General features: G+C 44.3%; 1 protein-coding gene across 2 annotated transcripts in view; it reads right to left on the reverse strand.

The window, feature by feature from the left end:
- Positions 1–2,014: 2,014 nt before the first annotated feature.
- Positions 2,015–18,528, reverse strand: part of LOC125964844 (uncharacterized) — a 165,336-nt gene continuing 148,822 nt past the window's right edge. For both annotated transcript variants that reach the window (XM_049711521.1, XM_049711520.1), the window contains exon 2: positions 2,015–8,417. In XM_049711521.1, the coding sequence (XP_049567478.1) occupies positions 4,212–5,216 (1,005 nt within the window). In that variant the 5' untranslated portion in view covers positions 5,217–8,417 and the 3' untranslated portion in view covers positions 2,015–4,211. The remainder of the gene's footprint in view (positions 8,418–18,528) is intronic.

The following is an 18,528-nucleotide window of genomic DNA, read 5'->3' on the forward strand; positions in this document are numbered from 1 at the left end:
TATCTGTTTCAGTAAGTATCATTATATATTATGGAAATTTTTCTCAGTGACAGAGAAAGACATCCTGGCCGAGCATCCCCCTGCCCATGACACAGAGATGATGGGTCTCAAGCTACCTTGAAGGCGTTGGAGCCCACTTTATCCATTACTAATATTAATGGAGGACAAAACTTCATATTCTGTTTGCTCTGTGTCTGTTAAATCACTTCTTCCCTTCATTAAAATGGATGACACATAATTGAGTCTGTAGTGTGTGTGTCACTGGAAACTGAACACATTTTTGTTGGTGTTATTAACGTCATAGGTTTCTGGGGGGGGTCTACTAAATAACTAAGTCTAGTTTCACAGTTACAAATAAATTATGATGTAATTTTGAATAAAGTAAGCTCATCGTAAAGGAAGGATACTGAGAGTTGCTACTACCCCTTCCTTGAGGGGCTCTTGTAAAGCACTAAATCAAGTAACAGAGGTTTATATGCATGCATATATTTTCAATGATATTTGAACACACTTGAAAAGAACTCTACGGAATGCATTATAAAACCTCGATGCTGTGTGTCCCTAGTTCCCGGCTCTCTCGTTCAAACTATTTAAATGAACAAAATGTTATCTATTAGGATAGCTATCAGAGTACTCCAAATACTACTTCTTGCAGTACCCTGTCCCAACCATTTGCCTTCCTCTTCCCATTAGTCCTTAATTCAGAAACCCCAGAGATTTGTTCAGTAATTTATGAACATATTTCTTCATTCAGCCAAGAAAATTGATGGATCCCTTACCAAATTTCAGGCACCCTTCTTCAGGATGTTTTCTAGGCATGTTCAGGAAACACAGCAGTGATTAACACAGATGAATATAGCCTCTCTCGAGCTGAGGGGAGAGACAAAAGTAAAGAAGCAAATATAAAATCGTAAGTGTAAATACGTAAATAAAAATTGAACAAATGGGTAGAATAACTAGTATATCAGGTAAGTGCTGGAGAAAAACAGCAAGCAGGGAAGGGGGATGGAGATTGTTAGCTGGTAGGAGGAGGCTGCGATCGGAAACTAAGTGATCACTGAGGGCTTTCTGGGGAAGATAAAATTTACGAGGGAACCTAAGGTTGTGAGAGGGAGCAAGGTGCATATCTGGGAAGTGAATAGTACAAGCAGAGGGAACAGTCAGATGGAAAGGCAATGAGGCAAGAGTGGGCTTGGAGTATCCAAGGAGCAGAAAGGATGTCAGTGTGTGGAAAACAGAGGGAGCAAAGTGGAGAGGAGAAGGAAACAGTCAGAGAGGAAACAGAGGCCCAGATTTCTAGGGCTGTGGAGGCACTTTGAGGACTTTGCTTTTCCTGTGAAGAAGCCATTGAAGAGACTTGAGTGACATGATCTGACTTATGTTTTAACAGGATCTCTCTGGATGCCATGTTGATTAGAGACTGCAGGAGAATAAGGACAAGCCCCAGAAGACCAATAGTTGATTCAAATGTCAAGAAACATTTATGCCTTCACCCTTCAACTTCACAAATGATGCCATTTCCACTGAGCTATTGAAAAATATCATCTGGCTTTCAAAACAATAAACCAGAAGGCATTTTCTCACATAAGCAAGGTCACAAACAACTGTCAGCTAAAGGTGAAATAGCAACAAATCAAATAATAACAAAAAACATTTTTTATAGATTTTAAAACCTTACAAAGCATTTTCTTGTCCATTATCTAAGTTAATCCTCAAATCAACGCCATGAGATAGTTATTATTTTCCCATTACAAGTGACCGCATATTAAATCCTTAGTGATTGCTCAAGAAAAGCTGAAATCTTGAGTGTACATCTATTAATGCCAAGGTTGGGTTTTTTGCCCATGGGAACATTGGATGCTAAAATCCACGGGGATTTTCAGCTCAAGATGGCAGACTAGGAAATATATTTACTTTCTGGTCCTCCTGAAACCATGTTTAAATAAAACTGCAGAAATACCAAAATTAATCAACCAATAAAAGCCAAGACATTGTGGAAGTCATCAATCACAGAAAGATTTCAACACATTTCGAGAAGGCAAACAATGAAATGGAGGGGCCATGAATAAAATAATGAAGAAAAGACTACCCTAAGTAGGGTCTGCACAAAGCCAGGCAGCTTTTGCTGAGCCCTGGTTATAGTAAAGGACAGAGGAAAGAAGAGGGGCTGAAAACAAGGAGACAAAAGTCATTTTAGGAAAAAACGTTCACTTAATGAGCTCCAGGGAACACTCAGCCTGCTGCCATACTCACTCATGGATTACAGTGGATTGTTGGTAAGCAAGACAAGAAAACAGGGAACCAACAAACAAAAATCAAGACACGGTTTCTCACTGAGCTCTTCTCAAATGAGATCAAGAAATTATGGTTCAATGCCATAGCTGTAAATCATTTCTGCTCCTGGAGAGGTTAGAAAGGGCTTATAATAGTTACCCTTTTTCTTCAGACAGAATTTAGGTCTGAGCAAAAGCTTTTGTGTCCTCCAACCTCAAAGTTTATTGGGGATGGAAGTCCAAATTTGCTTTGACATACCATAAAAAGAATCTCATGAGCAGAGGGTCAAACTACTTTTGGAATATATGAATTATGCCCAGTGTGATTTTAAATAGATTTTAAACAAAAATATACAAAGTTTCACTGGTTCTGAAACTTCTACATGTTACATGCCTGATATATAACACACAATGTCAGTCCCAGGAGAGAGAAAACACTCCAATGAAGCAAGCCAAAGAAACAAGATTCGAACAAGGTAAAGTGATGTGTAGACCAAGACCAGGATTTTTCAGTTCTTTCCTGTCATGCTGTAGCTTCCAGCTCCTGAATAACAACACACGTTTCCCTTGTCCTAGACACACAAGAGTATGTCTCCTCTATGGGGCGTAAGAAGCTCTAGAGTTACATATGTGTAGTAAAGAGTGGACCCAGCCGGCATACTCACAATGACCAAATCGTGTTGATCGTACTTTATTTTAAACCAATACATCGCTCCATGCTGAAGTTGCAATAAATGATATATTTGCTTTCTAGACATGAATGAGATGCCTTACTGGATATACTCCAGGAAGGCCAGAGAAACTGGCTTCTAATCCATACAGAATAATTCATTGATGAATTCCTTTCAGGAGAGCCCCTGATTTATCTAGAATATAAGCTTTACATACCTGGATCCTTCAAACTAGACCAAAGGGACAAATCTAGGCTGCAAGCCTCAATTAGAAATGTGGGATGGTGCTATGCTGACAACTGGTGGTCCCTGACCTAGCTTCTGAGATTAGAACCCAGTGTGGTGGATGACCAATTCACGCGTTGAACAAAAGAACACCTCCTACAGGGCAGTGTATGTGTTCATTACAGGTATGGCACTTAGGGCTAAAAGTAACACATGAAGCATATATGATAAGGAGGCACCAGAGTCCAGAGCACGAGCTCTGGAATCACACAGGCTTGCTTCGAATCCCGGCTAAGCCACTACCATCTGTATACCCTGAAGAACAGTCGAAGGTTTAAGTGTTCTTTTACCAAATTTCGAAAAACAAATGAAGAAAGAACCTACCTGCCAGGAAGGGACATCGTGGGGTGCAGCATCCAGTCGCGTCAGGGCTCTGCATCCCCTGCTCAGAAACCTTCACCGCCTGGCTCATGGTGATGCTGGTAGCTCAGCAGCCCTGGAGAAGGCGCTCCTGTCTCCAGGGCTCGCGGACAAGCTGGGGAGGTCCACGGAGGTGGCGGGCCACAGCCTGGCAAACTCTGGGTGCCTCCTCCACTCAGCTCTGGGCATGCTCTGGCCTCTGGGCCCCGTTGCGGGGAAGGGCTGGCCGATACATAGCCAGGGCTGAGGGGTCTGCAGAGCCGGTGCCCAGGCAGGGTGAGCTCTGGAGGAGAAGACTTCCACAGTCCCCAACAGTCTCCGCATGGTGACCCATCCGGTGCCAAACACCTGCCACCCACAGCGACAAGTCCCAGCCGCTAGAAAGCCCAGAAGGGGTCGGGCTCTTTGCCCTCGGGCCGGGTTTCTCCAGGGCCTGGGCTTGTGTGGGGCCCCCATACCACCCCCTGACCCGCCCTTGCTCTGTGACACGTACAATGCAATGTCAACACCCAGGCTGAGCCGGCCAGTGTTCAGAGCGTGCTAGACCTTGAGAAGAGTTAGCAGCTAGGGAGAAGCTCTCCCACTTTCACTCGCTTTTCTCAGATCAGGCAGGCAGCCCATCTCACCCCAAAGCTATGGACACCACACCTCCTTCCCAGGCTATCGTTTTCCGTTCTGCCCCTGTTCTCCCTTTCCATTCTGCCCCTCTTTTCCCCAGCACCCCATTTATGGCTTCGGGCGTCATCGGTGCTGCAGCAGGCAGCACCTCTGACCCCGAAGCTATGGACACCACACCTCCTTCCCAGGCTATCGTTTTCCGTTCTGCCCCTGTTGTCCCTTTCCATTCTGCTCCCCTTTTCCCCAGCACCCCATTTACGGCTTCGGGTGTCATCGGTGCTGCAGCAGGCAGCACCTCTGACCCCGAAGCTATGGACACCACACCTCCTTCCCAGGCTATCGTTTTCCGTTCTGCCCCTGTTGTCCCTTTCCATTCTGCCCCCCTTTTCCCCAGCACCCCATTTATGGCTTCGGGTGTCATCGGTGCTGCAGCAGGCAGCACCTCTGACCCCGAAGCTATGGACACCACACCTCCTTCCCAGGCTATCGTTTTCCGTTCTGCCCCTGTTGTCCCTTTCCATTCTGCTCCCCTTTTCCCCAGCACCCCATTTACGGCTTCGGGTGTCATCGGTGCTGCAGCAGGCAGCACCTCTGACCCCGAAGCTATGGACACCACACCTCCTTCCCAGGCTATCGTTTTCCGTTCTGCCCCTGTTGTCCCTTTCCATTCTGCCCCCCTTTTCCCCAGCACCCCATTTACGGCTTCGGGTGTCATCGGTGCTGCAGCAGGCAGCACCTCTGACCCCGAAGCTATGGACACCACACCTCCTTCCCAGGCTATCGTTTTCCGTTCTGCCCCTGTTGTCCCTTTCCATTCTGCCCCCCATTTCCCCAGCACCCCATTTACGGCTTCGGGGGTCATCGGTGCTGCAGCAGGCAGCACCTCTGACCCCGAAGCTATGGACACCACACCTCCTTCCCAGGCTATCGTTTTCCGTTCTGCGCCTGTTGTCCCTTTCCATTCTGCCCCCCTTTTCCCCAGCACCCCATTTACGGCTTCGGGTATCATCGGTGCTGCAGCAGGCAGCACCTCTGACCCCGAAGCTATGGACACCACACCTCCTCCCTAGGCTATCTTTCTCCGTTCTTCCCCTGTTTTCCCTTTCTATTCTGCCCCTGTTTTCCCCAGCCCCCCCCCATTTACGGCTTAAGCCGGCATCGGTGCTTCAGCAGGCAGCAGCTCTGACACCAAACCTATGGACACCACACCTCCTTCCCAGCGCTGTTATTTTCCAGTCTGCCCTGTCTCCACGTAGAACCGCTACCTATTTCACATGGCTGTTCCTAGTTCTGGGAACACACCACTCACTGGTAGCAATGCCTCAGCCCATGCCTCGACTCATTTACCTGCAACGCTGGCCAACAGATAGACCAACACTTCAAAGTTATGACAGAAAGTTGAGTAAGTTATACGCTTGGAATTGCATTTATTATTATTAACAAGCACAACTGTAGTGCTTAGACTATAACAAGTAATCTTCTAAGTGCTTAGCAAATATTAACTCACTTAATCCTCATAATGGCAAACCTATAGGTAGGTAATGTTCATAATATTCACCTTTTTTGGGGGAAACTGAGGCCCAGAGGGGTTGAATAGCTTGTCTAATGCCACATAGTAAGTAGCGGGCAGAAACCCAGGATGAAAACCAGACCGTCGAGACTTTCATCACTTTGCTGTGTCACCTTAATAGATGTTGTGGTTAGGGAAGGGACTAAACTGACAAGACTCTGAACTTGAGAAGGGAGAAATTAGAAAGTGACTGATCCTAGAAACTAGAGAGGATTTCAGCTCAGAAATTTCTGGTGATGAGACCCGGAAGAACAAGAACATGGTTGGATTATTAACTTGGGGTAGTATCTGAATCCATTGAGAAATGGTTTTGTCTTGTTTTTTTTTTTAACTTAGAAAGGCCAGTTGGATGAAGATTAATGAAAAAAAAAAAGTAGAAAGGAAAAGAGGAAGGTGCCTGAAGTGAGACATAACCTCTTCCCTGTAAGTACTAGGGGTGGGTGTCCTGTGGGAAAGGATGGAGCTCTCTCTACAGGTTTGTCACCAGGATGAACAAGGAGGAACATGGCAACCATTGTACTGGTTTTGATGATTCCTCAAAAACCAAGGCTTTAGTTTCCAAGAACTACCCACAGTAGCATACCTACCGGGTGTCAGACATGCCACCAAGTGTGTTTCCAGTCACACATTTTAATTGGAGAAATAGTTCCTATGAGGTACGCATTAGTTCCCTATGGCTGCTGTAACAAATTACTACCAATGAGCTTGCGTAAAACAAAACACACTCATTCTCTTATGGTTCTGGAAGACAGAGGTCCAAAACCAGTTTCCCTGGGCTGGAACCAGGAGTTGACAAGGCCGTCCATCCACCTTCTAGAGGCTCTAAGGGAGAATCTGTTTCCTTGACAGCATTCCTTGACTTCTGGCCACATCAATCCAACCCCAACTTCATCATCACATTCTCTTTGGAGTAAAAACTCCCTCTGCCTCTCTCTTACGAGAACACCAGTGGTTACATCTGGGTCCATCCAGGTAGGCCAGAAGAATCTCCCCATCTCAAAACCCTTACTTTCATCCCATTGGCAAAGTCCCTTCTGCCATTTAAGGTGACATTCACAGGTTCTGGGGATTAGAAGGTGGACATTTGGGGGCAATGGTACTATTCAGTCTACTGCAAGGTAGATACTATTATCTTCCTCAGATGTAGGAAATGAAGTTTAGGGAAGTAATCTGTCTCAGGTCTACAATTTCCAGAGTAGAGATTTAAATTCTGCCAGTGAGACTTTAGGACACACTCTAAACAACTTTAACCTGTGTCCTTAATTACTGCATAATCCTTGGTTAAGAGTCACACTTAGGTATCAAGACCCAACTGAATATAACACAAGTACTGTCTCCTCTTTCACTATGTTTGCCTGGTGTATTTATGAATCTTGCCCAGAGCAGAAGAGTTCAGAAAATTGTTATGCACCTTTACTAGGAGAAAGCATTTACTGTTTGATGTGCACGGAGTAATGGAAGGCTATTTAAAATAAAATAAAATAAAATAAAATAATATGCCACCAAATCGTCAAGTGTCACAACAGAGGTAACCCCGTGGGAGTCTTGAGGAGACTAAAATTATCTCCAATTGTGCAGGTGAGAAAAGTGTCACTAAAGGCAGTTGTAGTTCAGCCAAGCCCTACAGCACAGAAGTAGGAATTTGGATAGGTACGAATGGGAAAAAAGACATTTTAGGCATGGGAAACAGTTTAATGCTGAATGGATGAGAAATATACATTAGACCTTTCTAAATCAACTGGCTTATTAACTCAGTAAATCAGATTTGGTCAGTCAAACTAGCTTTAGCTGATTACTTATCCAGGGCATAGCTGTTGAGAGTAATTTTTGTCATAGAACAGTAAATAAAACTGTTGAACTATAGCTTTAGGCTTGCTAAGTGAAATAGATTGCTCTAGCTGATGTTCAAGTGACTTACTTGGTACTATTCACGAAATTGGGGGTTAACAACTGCTTAAGACAACATAGAGAATTGATCTTAAATAGTACTTGAAGTAGTTACTGTGTAAAGTATCTGTTCAGTAGCTCATGGTAAATGGATGTTTATAATCCCCACTGGACAACCAACTGCTTTTTTGCAAATGGTAATGTGAATTGCTGTCGCATAAACTATAGTAATGACCACCTATCTAATTTGTTGTCCAAACCAGAAATCTTCTAACAATACTGGTCTCCTAATAAAAGTAAGCAGGAAGCTAACACACACTGGGTGTCTCCCGTGTGCCTGTGCATGCATCTATATCTCACTGAACCCCCATAACAGCCCCCAAGAGAGGGACTCTGAGTGTCCCCATGCTGCTGGTGGAGAAACAGGCACAGAAAGGTTCAATAGTCTATCTACCTAAGATAACACAGAGGGTGGGAGAGCCTGTTTTTAAACCATCTGCCTCCAATTCCAGGTGCCAGGAGCCAGATTCAGCCTACAGGCCTCTTCTGCTCATCTGGAGGTGAAACCACGTGTAAGGATTAGTCAAATCCTGTCTTCACTCCTCAAGGTAGCTTGAACACTTGCACATCCTCCAAATAGCATGTAGCATAAGCAATAAGATGTTTGCCCCGGGTATTGTCCAGGAACTTGGAATCAGCTGTGTCTAGTTAGGCTGAGCTGGTTAAGACTGGAGAGGACCACCGATCTTCCACCTGGGCCAGTGCCTTTTGACCTCCTGCCATCAGAGGGCCGAAAACTACAGCCCGAGAATGTGCTGAGCCCCGTAGCCTAGTTACGCCAACTCAGAACAATGATGAGCACACCTTTTTCCAATCACCTTTCCTCATGCTCCCTATGCCTCATACTGCCCTGCTTCTTTATTCTTTATCCCATAGATACCCCAAGCCCCTTGCCTTTGGGGAGGCGGATTTGAGACCTATTGTCACGTCACTTCCTCGCTTGGCTGCCTTGTGAATAAACCTCCTCTTTGCTGCAAACCTCAGCGTGTCAGTGTTTTGGCTTGCTGCGCCTCAGACAAAATGGTAGGGAGCTGTGGTAAAGGTCCCTTGCCTGTGAGGGAAGCTGGTTACTAGTAGTCACGTTGCGGATGTTTTCTCCTCCCAGGGTGGGGGGGCAGACGTCCTGCTCTTCCAGAAAGAAGGGAGAAAGGCAGGAGCTGGACCCTTGCTCTCAGGGTCACCGTCACCTAGGAGCTCGTTAGAAGCACAGAATCCAGGCCCCACCCAGAACTACTGAATTACAGCCTGCATTTAACAAGATCCACAAGAGAGGCATACCCATAGTAAAGTTGGAGAGGCACCAAGCTGGAGTCCACGTAGCAGAGAAGCAGACAGGATTCTAGACCACGCAGAGTGTTAAAGGCCAACAGTTTGTTTTCTATTCTCAAAACAATGTTTCTGAGCCATGTTTATGAGCAATGTCCCAACTTGCTTTTAAGGTTTCTTGTGTGAAGAATGGATTGGAAGGAAACAAGATATATGGACACTGGTTAGGACCTCATTGCAACAGACAGGCAAGTTCAGTATTAGGATGTTGAGGAAGAGTTGACAGATTCAGAAGAAATTCAGGAGATAAACTGAAGCGGGCTTAATGGGGTATGAGATGGAGGAAAGGAAGGTCTTAGGGAATTAAAGGGTTTACTACACGTATGAGCAAAGCCTCAAAATTAATCCTTTGAACGTACAGAGGTAGAGCTCTCAAAGGACACCGGTTAGGAAGCAACTGTACGCCCTTTATAATTCCAAGAGACAACACAGATCAACCGTTGCGATGGAAAATTCGGCGGTACCGGTGCGTTTTTTCACTCAAACTTAGTTCCAGTGACTATTACTCACATTTTCTGTGCCTAAACAACACAGCTTGAGGAACTGAAGGGGATTCCATCCTGGTAATTAAGGAGGGTCCCCAACACTGACAGTCCCATCTTAAAAAGCAGTCCCCCTGCATTTTACCCGAGGAACAATGGCCAGAGCCTCCCTTTTAAAACGATGGGGAGAAACCAGAGCATCACACACTGTCCCTTTCAGCTACTGTGAACTGAGCCGCGAGACGACCAGTACCCCCTAGCACAGCGCGGACGGGCCAGCGCGCGGGGGCCACTGTGACAGGCGACAGCACAAGAGACGAAGCCCAGGCCCAGGGGCTCTGAGCTCCACCGGCAACGCCCAGGGGCCAAGGCGTATTACCTTTCCGGGAGGCCGACGAACTGGCTCATGTCACCCCCAAGATACCGCCCACCCAACGCCAGGACTGCCAAAGTCGCCAACCCGGCGTCCCCGGTGCCAGCACAAGGCCACGAACCACAGGCGCCTAGGCACAAGCCCACGCAGCTCGCGGACCTCCTTCTACCGCGCATGCGCCACCGCGGGGCGTCTCGACATGACTCTCAGCACGCAGGCGCATTAACGCGCTTGATTGGTAAAGAGCATTCTGATGCCTGCAATTTCCCTCCTTAGCCGGAGGCTGGGAGCACACGTCCATTAGTTCGTGTGTGTACCCTTCAGAATTCCAATCATACGGGACATGGAAAGTTGTCCGACTCTCCCAGTTCCTTGTGTGGTTCTTCCAGATATTTCCCAAGTGCTTACATTCACACTTGTATCTTGTATGTAAGTATTTGTACGTAACAGGTATCCTGTAGTTTATAGAAGAGCAGCACACTATACACATACTATATACATAGTCTACAACGTGTCTTGGATAGTGACGCTGTTATCTTTCTAAAATATAAACTTGGCTGGATTGCTCTGTTGCTTGAACATCTTCACTTAGCACAGAATACAGCCCAGGTTGTTAGCATAGCATTGAGAACTCTTTATAAACAAGTATCAGTCTGTCTCTCCAACTGAATTAGAAGTTCAAACTATGACTTCCAAGGACCTACATCATCCACCTCCCTCCTTTGCCCTGCCAGCCTCCCCTGATCTCATTCTCTACTGCCCTGCCCTCACTCACTTTCCCCTGTCCAGCCACACTGCCTTCCTTACTATTCCTCAAACATGCCAAGCACACTCGTGCCTCAGGGACTTTGCACCTACTATTCCTTCTGCTTCAGAACACACCCTCCCATCCCATCTCCGCTCTCCCAGAACACACCCTCCCACCCCATCTCCACTCTCCCAGATAGCCAGTGGCTTGTTTCTCACTTCAAGGCTCTGCTCAATCGACATCTTAATAGAGGGGACTTCCCTGATCACCTACCACATTCCCTCACCTCTTCATCTTCTTTTGTTATTCTCCAAAGCATTTACCACCGCTTGACACTCCATATATTGACTTATTTATTCATCTCTCTCCCCCACTACAATGGAAAGTACGTAAGGGCAAGAACTTTGTTCTCTTCCTACTTCCTAGAACAGTGCCTTCAATTTAGAAGGTGTTATACAAATATTTGCTGAAAATCAATGTATGACTTCTTTGCCCTTTCACACTACCCTCTAGTCACACCAGAGGCTGCCCCTCCAGAGCACAAGTTCAAGCCCTGTGCCTTCTGTACCTGTCCCCAATACCTGGGCTGTCCTTTCCTCATTCCGGCAAAATCCTCTTCCCCCAAGCCCAGCTCAAACGCTGTCTCCTCAGTCAGGCCTTCCTCAATTTCTCCTCTATGCTCCTGCTGCACTTGATTCTTTTATCATAATTAACCCACTTATACTCACTACATGTTTCTCTTCCTAGATAACTGTAAGTTGCTACTGAACAAAGACTTCTACTCACCTCTGTATCCCCGTGCCCTAACAACAAACCTATAAGGCTCTCGGTGTTTACTGAAACAATTTATTTTCTGAGTCTCTACCAATTCTAGGGAGTGCATAGTATAGTCTCCTCCTCATTATCAGTGAGCCTGGTACCTGTGGGAGGGCCTTACAGCAGAGGAGAGTCACCAATGGATCATAACTAAGGTCCTGAGACTGCAATGGCAGACAGCATGGTGAAGTTAGCCCACTGCATGCAGAAGACCCACAGAGGAGTCAGCATATGCAATGGACTACACTTGGTATAACATGTGAACAATCAAGGTTTACAAACGTGTTCTCATGCACTTGTAAGGATCTTCTAGCCCACGCGGAACAGACAGAACACACACAAAGGAGCCTGGAGGAAGTGAGTAGGCCGGCAGCTGCGCCCTAACATCTTAAGAGGGAACATTTCTGTGACTACAGTTTAAACAAATCAGATAATTTGCCTCCTTTCTAGACACCCTGGTTATCACGGGACAGGCCAAGCCTCTCAAGTTTTAAAGCTAAAGTACACGGAAGATCTGTGAAGAGGGCTTAAGATATTTAAGAGCTAGTACCTGCATTAAGCAACCCGGTTATAGAATGAAAATTTATCTTGAAATGCCCGTCTCTCCCTCTCTCTCTCGCCTCCTATCCCCTATCTTCCCACCTCCATCTCTATTCCTTCTCCCCTACTCCCTGTTTTATGTATATACGTGCATCATTTTATATATGCACGGAATATTTACTGTCTGTTACGTTTATTTAATAAAGTGCACACTCCTCAGGCTAAATTTAGAAAGAGGACAAAATGAGCACTTTCACATGGGCGTCAGTGGTGTTCCAAAGACAAAAGATTCCTCAGTCTTGAAACATGGCAAACACCACGTTCCTTCTGATAGTTAGATGCTAGAAATAGGCAAGTGGATCCTTAAAATTCACACGCTATTAAGACCTACTATCAACAGAGTAGATCTTAAAGCGGAAACAAGAAAACACCAGCCTTTTAAGTTCTTCCTGTCTGAAGATAAGAATAAGAGGTGGTAGTGTTCTTCCTCACTTGCACCGAAGTGTAAAAGCGGCAAAAATATCTTCAACACATATATGATGAGGAAGCCGCTCTTCTGGTCCACTCTGTTTTGTTTTGCTTCTAGGGATCTGTCTCACTCGGAACCTTTGCTTTTTGTTTTCTCTTTTATGTACGCTAAGAACCCGAGAGTCTTAACCTTTTCTTCCACCTCTCAACCAATAAATAGGACAAAAGAACATTTTTATGTTTTTATGTATTTTCCATTCAACTTTTTAAAAAAGAGATAAGTAAGCTAGCTCAGTTCATATTTCTCACAAAAATCACTTTCCAAACTAAACTAAATTGTTTGTGACCATAAACAGGAAAAACACCGTACTCTATTAGCACCATCTGACATTTCCACCTTAATGTTACCAAACACAACTTGACACTAATGTCAGAACTATTAAAAATGTTAAAAACCCCCAAGCCCACTCAAAATGCATACCAAAGTTCAGGTAAAGGAAAAACAAAAACAAAAACAAAAGCAACTCACCGTTATCTTTATGTTCTTTCAGAAACCCATTAACAGCACACTGGAATTTAAAACTAGCGTCGTCATCTGACACCTGATGCCCAATTGTACAACTTTTTAAATAAGGAATAGTTTCTGGTAAGTCCTATAAGGCAAAACCATGAAAATATGTATTATTTCCTTTGTAGGGAAAGAATAAAAAATTAATTAGAGAAGGCAGACTATAAACCAGGAGAGTACATTAAACTTTGTATGTCAGTCATTCTGATGAGAGCCATTTTTTCCAAAGCTGCTTTAACCAGTAATTATCACTTGATTTTTCATTAAAACTGCAGAACGGACAGTCACCAGGCATGCAAAAGGAAAAGCAAATCTATGTGAATGAATGCACATGTAACTCAAAATGATATAAACAGTTCTACCTACACTTATGTTCTATCTTACATTTCAAGGGCCATAAAGCGGCTGTGATTTAAGGAGAGTAGTAGAACAGAGTCAGAAGAACTTGGATTCGAATTAGGAAATAGAGGCAATTTCAGGCATTGTTGAGAACTGGTATTCTTGAGGTGGGAGAAAGTAGACTATCAATAGAAGACAGAAAAGGGTAAGTGAAAATTCTCTAGTTCTGAATTTAAATGGAAAGCAGCAGCAGGAACCTATGACATATTTAAAAAATATTAAAAACAAACATACATATTTCCTAGCTCTGACCACTGAAAAAGTCTAGAAACAACTGATGTCATGTCAAAAGGACTCAGGAGTCACCGAGAAGCTCCAACTGGCCAAAGACAGGGCCTCAGTTAGAATAATAACTGTAACGGAGTCCACGGTGATAGGAATAAATAAAATTTTACAAAACTGCTCACCACTGGAGGATATTTGTGAATCAACTCATTATTCTGAAAACTGTTAAATAAAAGAAGAGAATCATGCCTCTACAACTGGGCAACCAAACAGTTGATGAGGGGAATCTTCTCCTCGTACAAATATACCCAGCTAATAAGTGAAAAAAAGAACAACAGAATTCACCATTCTTTGAAGCCTCAACTGAATTAATGGATGTAGCTATGAATCATCAGTGACTGCTAATACCACAGAAAGACACAATTATATATGTCTCCATGGAAGAACACATCATCACCTATGAAACTGTCTCGCCAAAACAAAACATGCAAGCTTCATTCGGATCAACTACCAATTTACAGGAAATAAAAGGACTGAAGACTATGTTACCAACACATGGAATGTAATCATCGACATCTAGATGGGACAAATTACCTGGTTTCTTTAAAAACAAAATTCAAGGAGGAAAAAAAAAGTGAGAGAGACATGGAGGGAGAACCTATAGATTAAACAAGACTTCAGAGACCTAACAATCCACGGCAAAGTGTGGACCTTATTGGGATCTAATTCAAAATTCTTATAAACAATTTATTATGACGTTTAGGAGACAACTGCAAATTTGAGCACTCCCTGGGTATTTAATATTAAAAAATGATATTAAGGAATAAAAGTCCTATATTGTAAATGCACGTACCAAAAACGTACAGGTGTAATTACATGCTGTCTCGGAGCTGCTTCAAGATAATATGGAATGGGGTGAAACAGGTGGGGGTACAGATAAAACATGACAGCCATCAGTTGGTAAATAAGAAAGCTGGATGAGTTCATGGGTATACAAGGAACACTCACAGTATTTTTATACTTTTGTATATGCTTAAAATTTGTGATAATTGTTTAAAAACAAGACGACACTGTAGAAAACAGTTTGGCACTTTCTCAAAGGTTAAGTGTAGAGCTACCGTATGATCCAACAACTCTGCTACTACCTACGCTGCACATCTAACAGAACTGAAAGCAGGGATTTGCACAAATATCTGTACACCAATGATCATAGCAGCATGATTCACAATACCTACAAGGCGGAAAACAACCAAGTGTCAATCAACCGTTGAATAACAAACTATGGTCTATATACACACAATGCGATTTTCTAAGCCAAAAAAGAAACGGCATTTCGTTACGTGCTATCACATGGATAAACCTTGAAAACATGATGTCTAGTGCAATAAGCCAGACACAGAAGGACAAATACTGCAGATTCCACTTACACGAGGTACCTAGAATAGGCCAATTCACAGAGACAGAAAGTAGAATAGAGGTTACCAAGGGTTGGTGGGAGGGAAAATGGGGTTGTTACTGTTTGATGGTTACAGAGTTTTTGTCGAGGATGATGACAAAGTTTTGGTTATAGACAGCGGTGATGGTTACACAACACTGTAACTGTACTTAATGCCACTGAACTGCATATTTATAAATGGTTAAAATAAATATGATTTCTCTATATTTTACCACAATAAAAGAAAGGAATAACAGAGCTGAAATTTCAATTCTTCCTTTTCCGAGAGTCAGTTTCATCGTCTGTAAAATTAGTAATCGTAGTTGTCTATCCTCTGAGCTTAGTGCAGGGTAAGCACTCAGTAGGAGATAGCAGTACTACTTCCACTTCAAGAGCAAAGGATTGCTGTGAAGATTAACTAAGTCAATGGATATGAAAGAACTTTCTAAATGGCAAACTGCTCTATAAATACTAAAAGACATTAGGTGTTACTGTCTCCCAAGGCCATGGAACAGGTCAGAAGAAGGATAATTCTTTTGCACTGGAATGTCCTACGTGGGCCAAGAGAATCTATGGGTTTCTGTACTATATCAGAAGGCATGTGGAAAAGGAAGCATAAAACTTAGAGAACAATTGTCTTTTACAGTGATGCTTAAACACGCTCAGGCAACTGCTTAAAATAAGTGCTAAAGACATAATGGACATACCTTTCTTTCTTTTTAGGATACTACTGTAACTACTAAAAGTTTACTTCATTTTCAAAATATAGAACATGGAAGCTTATAGAATTTCTTAAGCATATCTAGAGCCTACTGCCAAATACTATAGTTCAATTCATATCTTTAATCTCATTTTGAAACAGCAATTACAAACGTGTATTTAAGGAAACCACTAGCTTCCCTTTTTGAACCCACGAGAGAAGGATTCACCTTAGCATAAGATGATAACTACTGAACTACTATGAATTATTACAGTATCAGAAAGAAGGTCATTTTCAATTACGGCTTCCATTTACCTCTGGCTTGTAATAGCGGCGAGTATTTGTTAAGTCAATAATCAGCCCAAGTTCTTCATTCTGTCCTTGGATTTTGTTAAGAGATCCAAGGGGGAGAAACGTTCTTCTGGAGCAAGATTCTTTTCAAAACTCTGTCAGAAAGAATAAAATAAGGAAGAACATATGTTTAAAATCCTGTACTACATTATCCATTTATTCAAACCCTGTGATGCTAACATATGAGATTCAAAGTAAAGTTTCCTCCTCTGGAGTTTACAAGCGATATTACAATCCTTTCTTCCAGAGAGATTAGACGGAAGAAAATAAACTCACTTCTATATAGTTATTTCTGTGTTTGTTTATTTCATGTTGGTCTCCTAACCTGACTCTGAACTCCCAGAAGGCAGGGACCACATCCATTTTGCCTACCACTGTATTGCCAGCTCCAAGCAGAGTGCCTGAAAATAGACACAGAAATAAATACTTCTTGAATATCTACATATAGGAAGGATGGCTTTCACTGCTAAATATTCTTTCATGTATTTGGCTTATACATGTACCCTGTTCCATTGATCTCTTTGGTTATTCAAGTGTCAGCAACACATACTTTTTTTTAAATTAGTAGACTCGTTTTAGAGCAGTTTTGAGATTCACAGCAAAACTGAGCAAAATGTACACAGTTCCCACTTATACCCTCTCTCCTTCATCCCACACAGCCTTCCCCATTATCAACATGCCATACCAGTGTGCTTCATTTGTTAGAATTCATGAACCAACACTGACACATCATTACCAATCAAAGTCCATAGTTTATTGCATTCATGGTACAAGTAACTGACTATTTCTTTATTTCTAGTATAGTCATCCCCAAACATTTACATACTGAGATACATATTACTTTCTTATAAATTACTTTATTCTTTATTTATAGTTAGGGCATTGCATTGTTTTTTTGTTTTTTAATTAAGTACAAAAGTTGGTTGTATTTGTCTATGAATCCCATTTCTGGATAGTAAAAGAGGTATTAAAAAGTATTTGCTATAAAAAGGGAAAATGGAGTAGGACGGGCTTGAGAGCCAGGGCTCTATATGGTGAATTCAGATTTCTGGAAGAATACGGTATTAACTTTTGCTCACCTTTTTTAAAGGAACTTTGAAAGCAATGAAATGAGTCCCAGGCATCCGCTGTTCAACTGGGAGATAGTCTTTCCACCTGTTAATATATTTTTTGTTAGGCAAATTTTATGTTAGGCTGTCTCCCTGCATAGGATGAATGCGCCTTGAAAATGGAAATCACATCCCTCTACATCGGCTCCCAGGTGGTCCCAGAGTCCCGACCCCGACCCCGGCCGCGACACACTTTCCACAAACTGACACACACGGAGCCCGCGCGAGGGCCGGGTCGCGCGGGCCTCCCCGCCGGGTCGCCTGGAGGCCGGTCCCCCGCAAGCCGAGCGCACGAAAGGGCGCCCCAAAGGCGCCGGCCCAAGGCGCCCGCTGCGCTTTCCCTCCGGAAGGTGGGCTGCGGGGCCCAAGCGTAAACCCTGACACAAGGAACACGCGCACCACGCCGCCACGGGGGACGAGAGGCCGGGCGCCCACCTAGCCCGACACCCTGCATTTCTGGAATCACCCGACGCCTGTGTACATTTCCGTCTGGCCTGTCATTTTCCAAAGGCCACTCAAGATCAGGGGACAGAACGCCTCCTCTCCAAGTGTCCTGCCAGCCCACCCACTCAAGATCAGAGGGACAAAATGCCTAACTAAAACAAAACAAAACAGAAACACAAAAAAACTGGAGAGAGGGAGGAAAGGGTGACCTGAAAAAAACAAACAAACAAACAAAACTAAGCACGTTGACAGCGCTAAGAATAAACTACCAGGAAAAAGAAACCTACATGTCAGATCCTAAAGTACAGAAGGGCAAGCCCGCCGACATTCCAGGCCCGGGGGGACCGGGGTCCCCAGCCCTGCAGAGCCAACCGCAGACCGGCTCGGGCGCCCCGCAGAAGTGCGGGGTCCCCGCGGCCGAGTCTGTGCCCCCCGGCCGGCGCCGGCTCCCCTCTGCCCACCCCGCGCGCGGGGGCTGGAAACTGCCGCGGAGAACCACGGCGGGGCGGGAAGGGGGGCTCCAAAGAGGGTCTGGCGACTCGAGTCGCTCCGTTTCTCAGTGGGCTCAGCGCGCGCCGTTGGGGAAGAGGAGCGGGGTTCCGGGAGGAGGGGACGGGCGGCACTTACGTAGACCGGCAGCGGCCACGGGCAGACGGCGGGCTCGGTCCCCAAGAGCGACTCCAGCCTCAGCTCCAGCTTCTCCCCCATGTCTTCGCGCGCGGCCCATATAGCAACTTTGAATTTTAATAATAAATACATATATGTATCAAACATTAATAAAAGAATAAAATGATCCAATAGGAGTACATTTGCTCTTGTT

The sequence above is a fragment of the Orcinus orca genome, chromosome 6 (assembly GCF_937001465.1).
Source record: "Orcinus orca chromosome 6, mOrcOrc1.1, whole genome shotgun sequence".
Taxonomy (NCBI): domain Eukaryota; kingdom Metazoa; phylum Chordata; class Mammalia; order Artiodactyla; family Delphinidae; genus Orcinus; species Orcinus orca.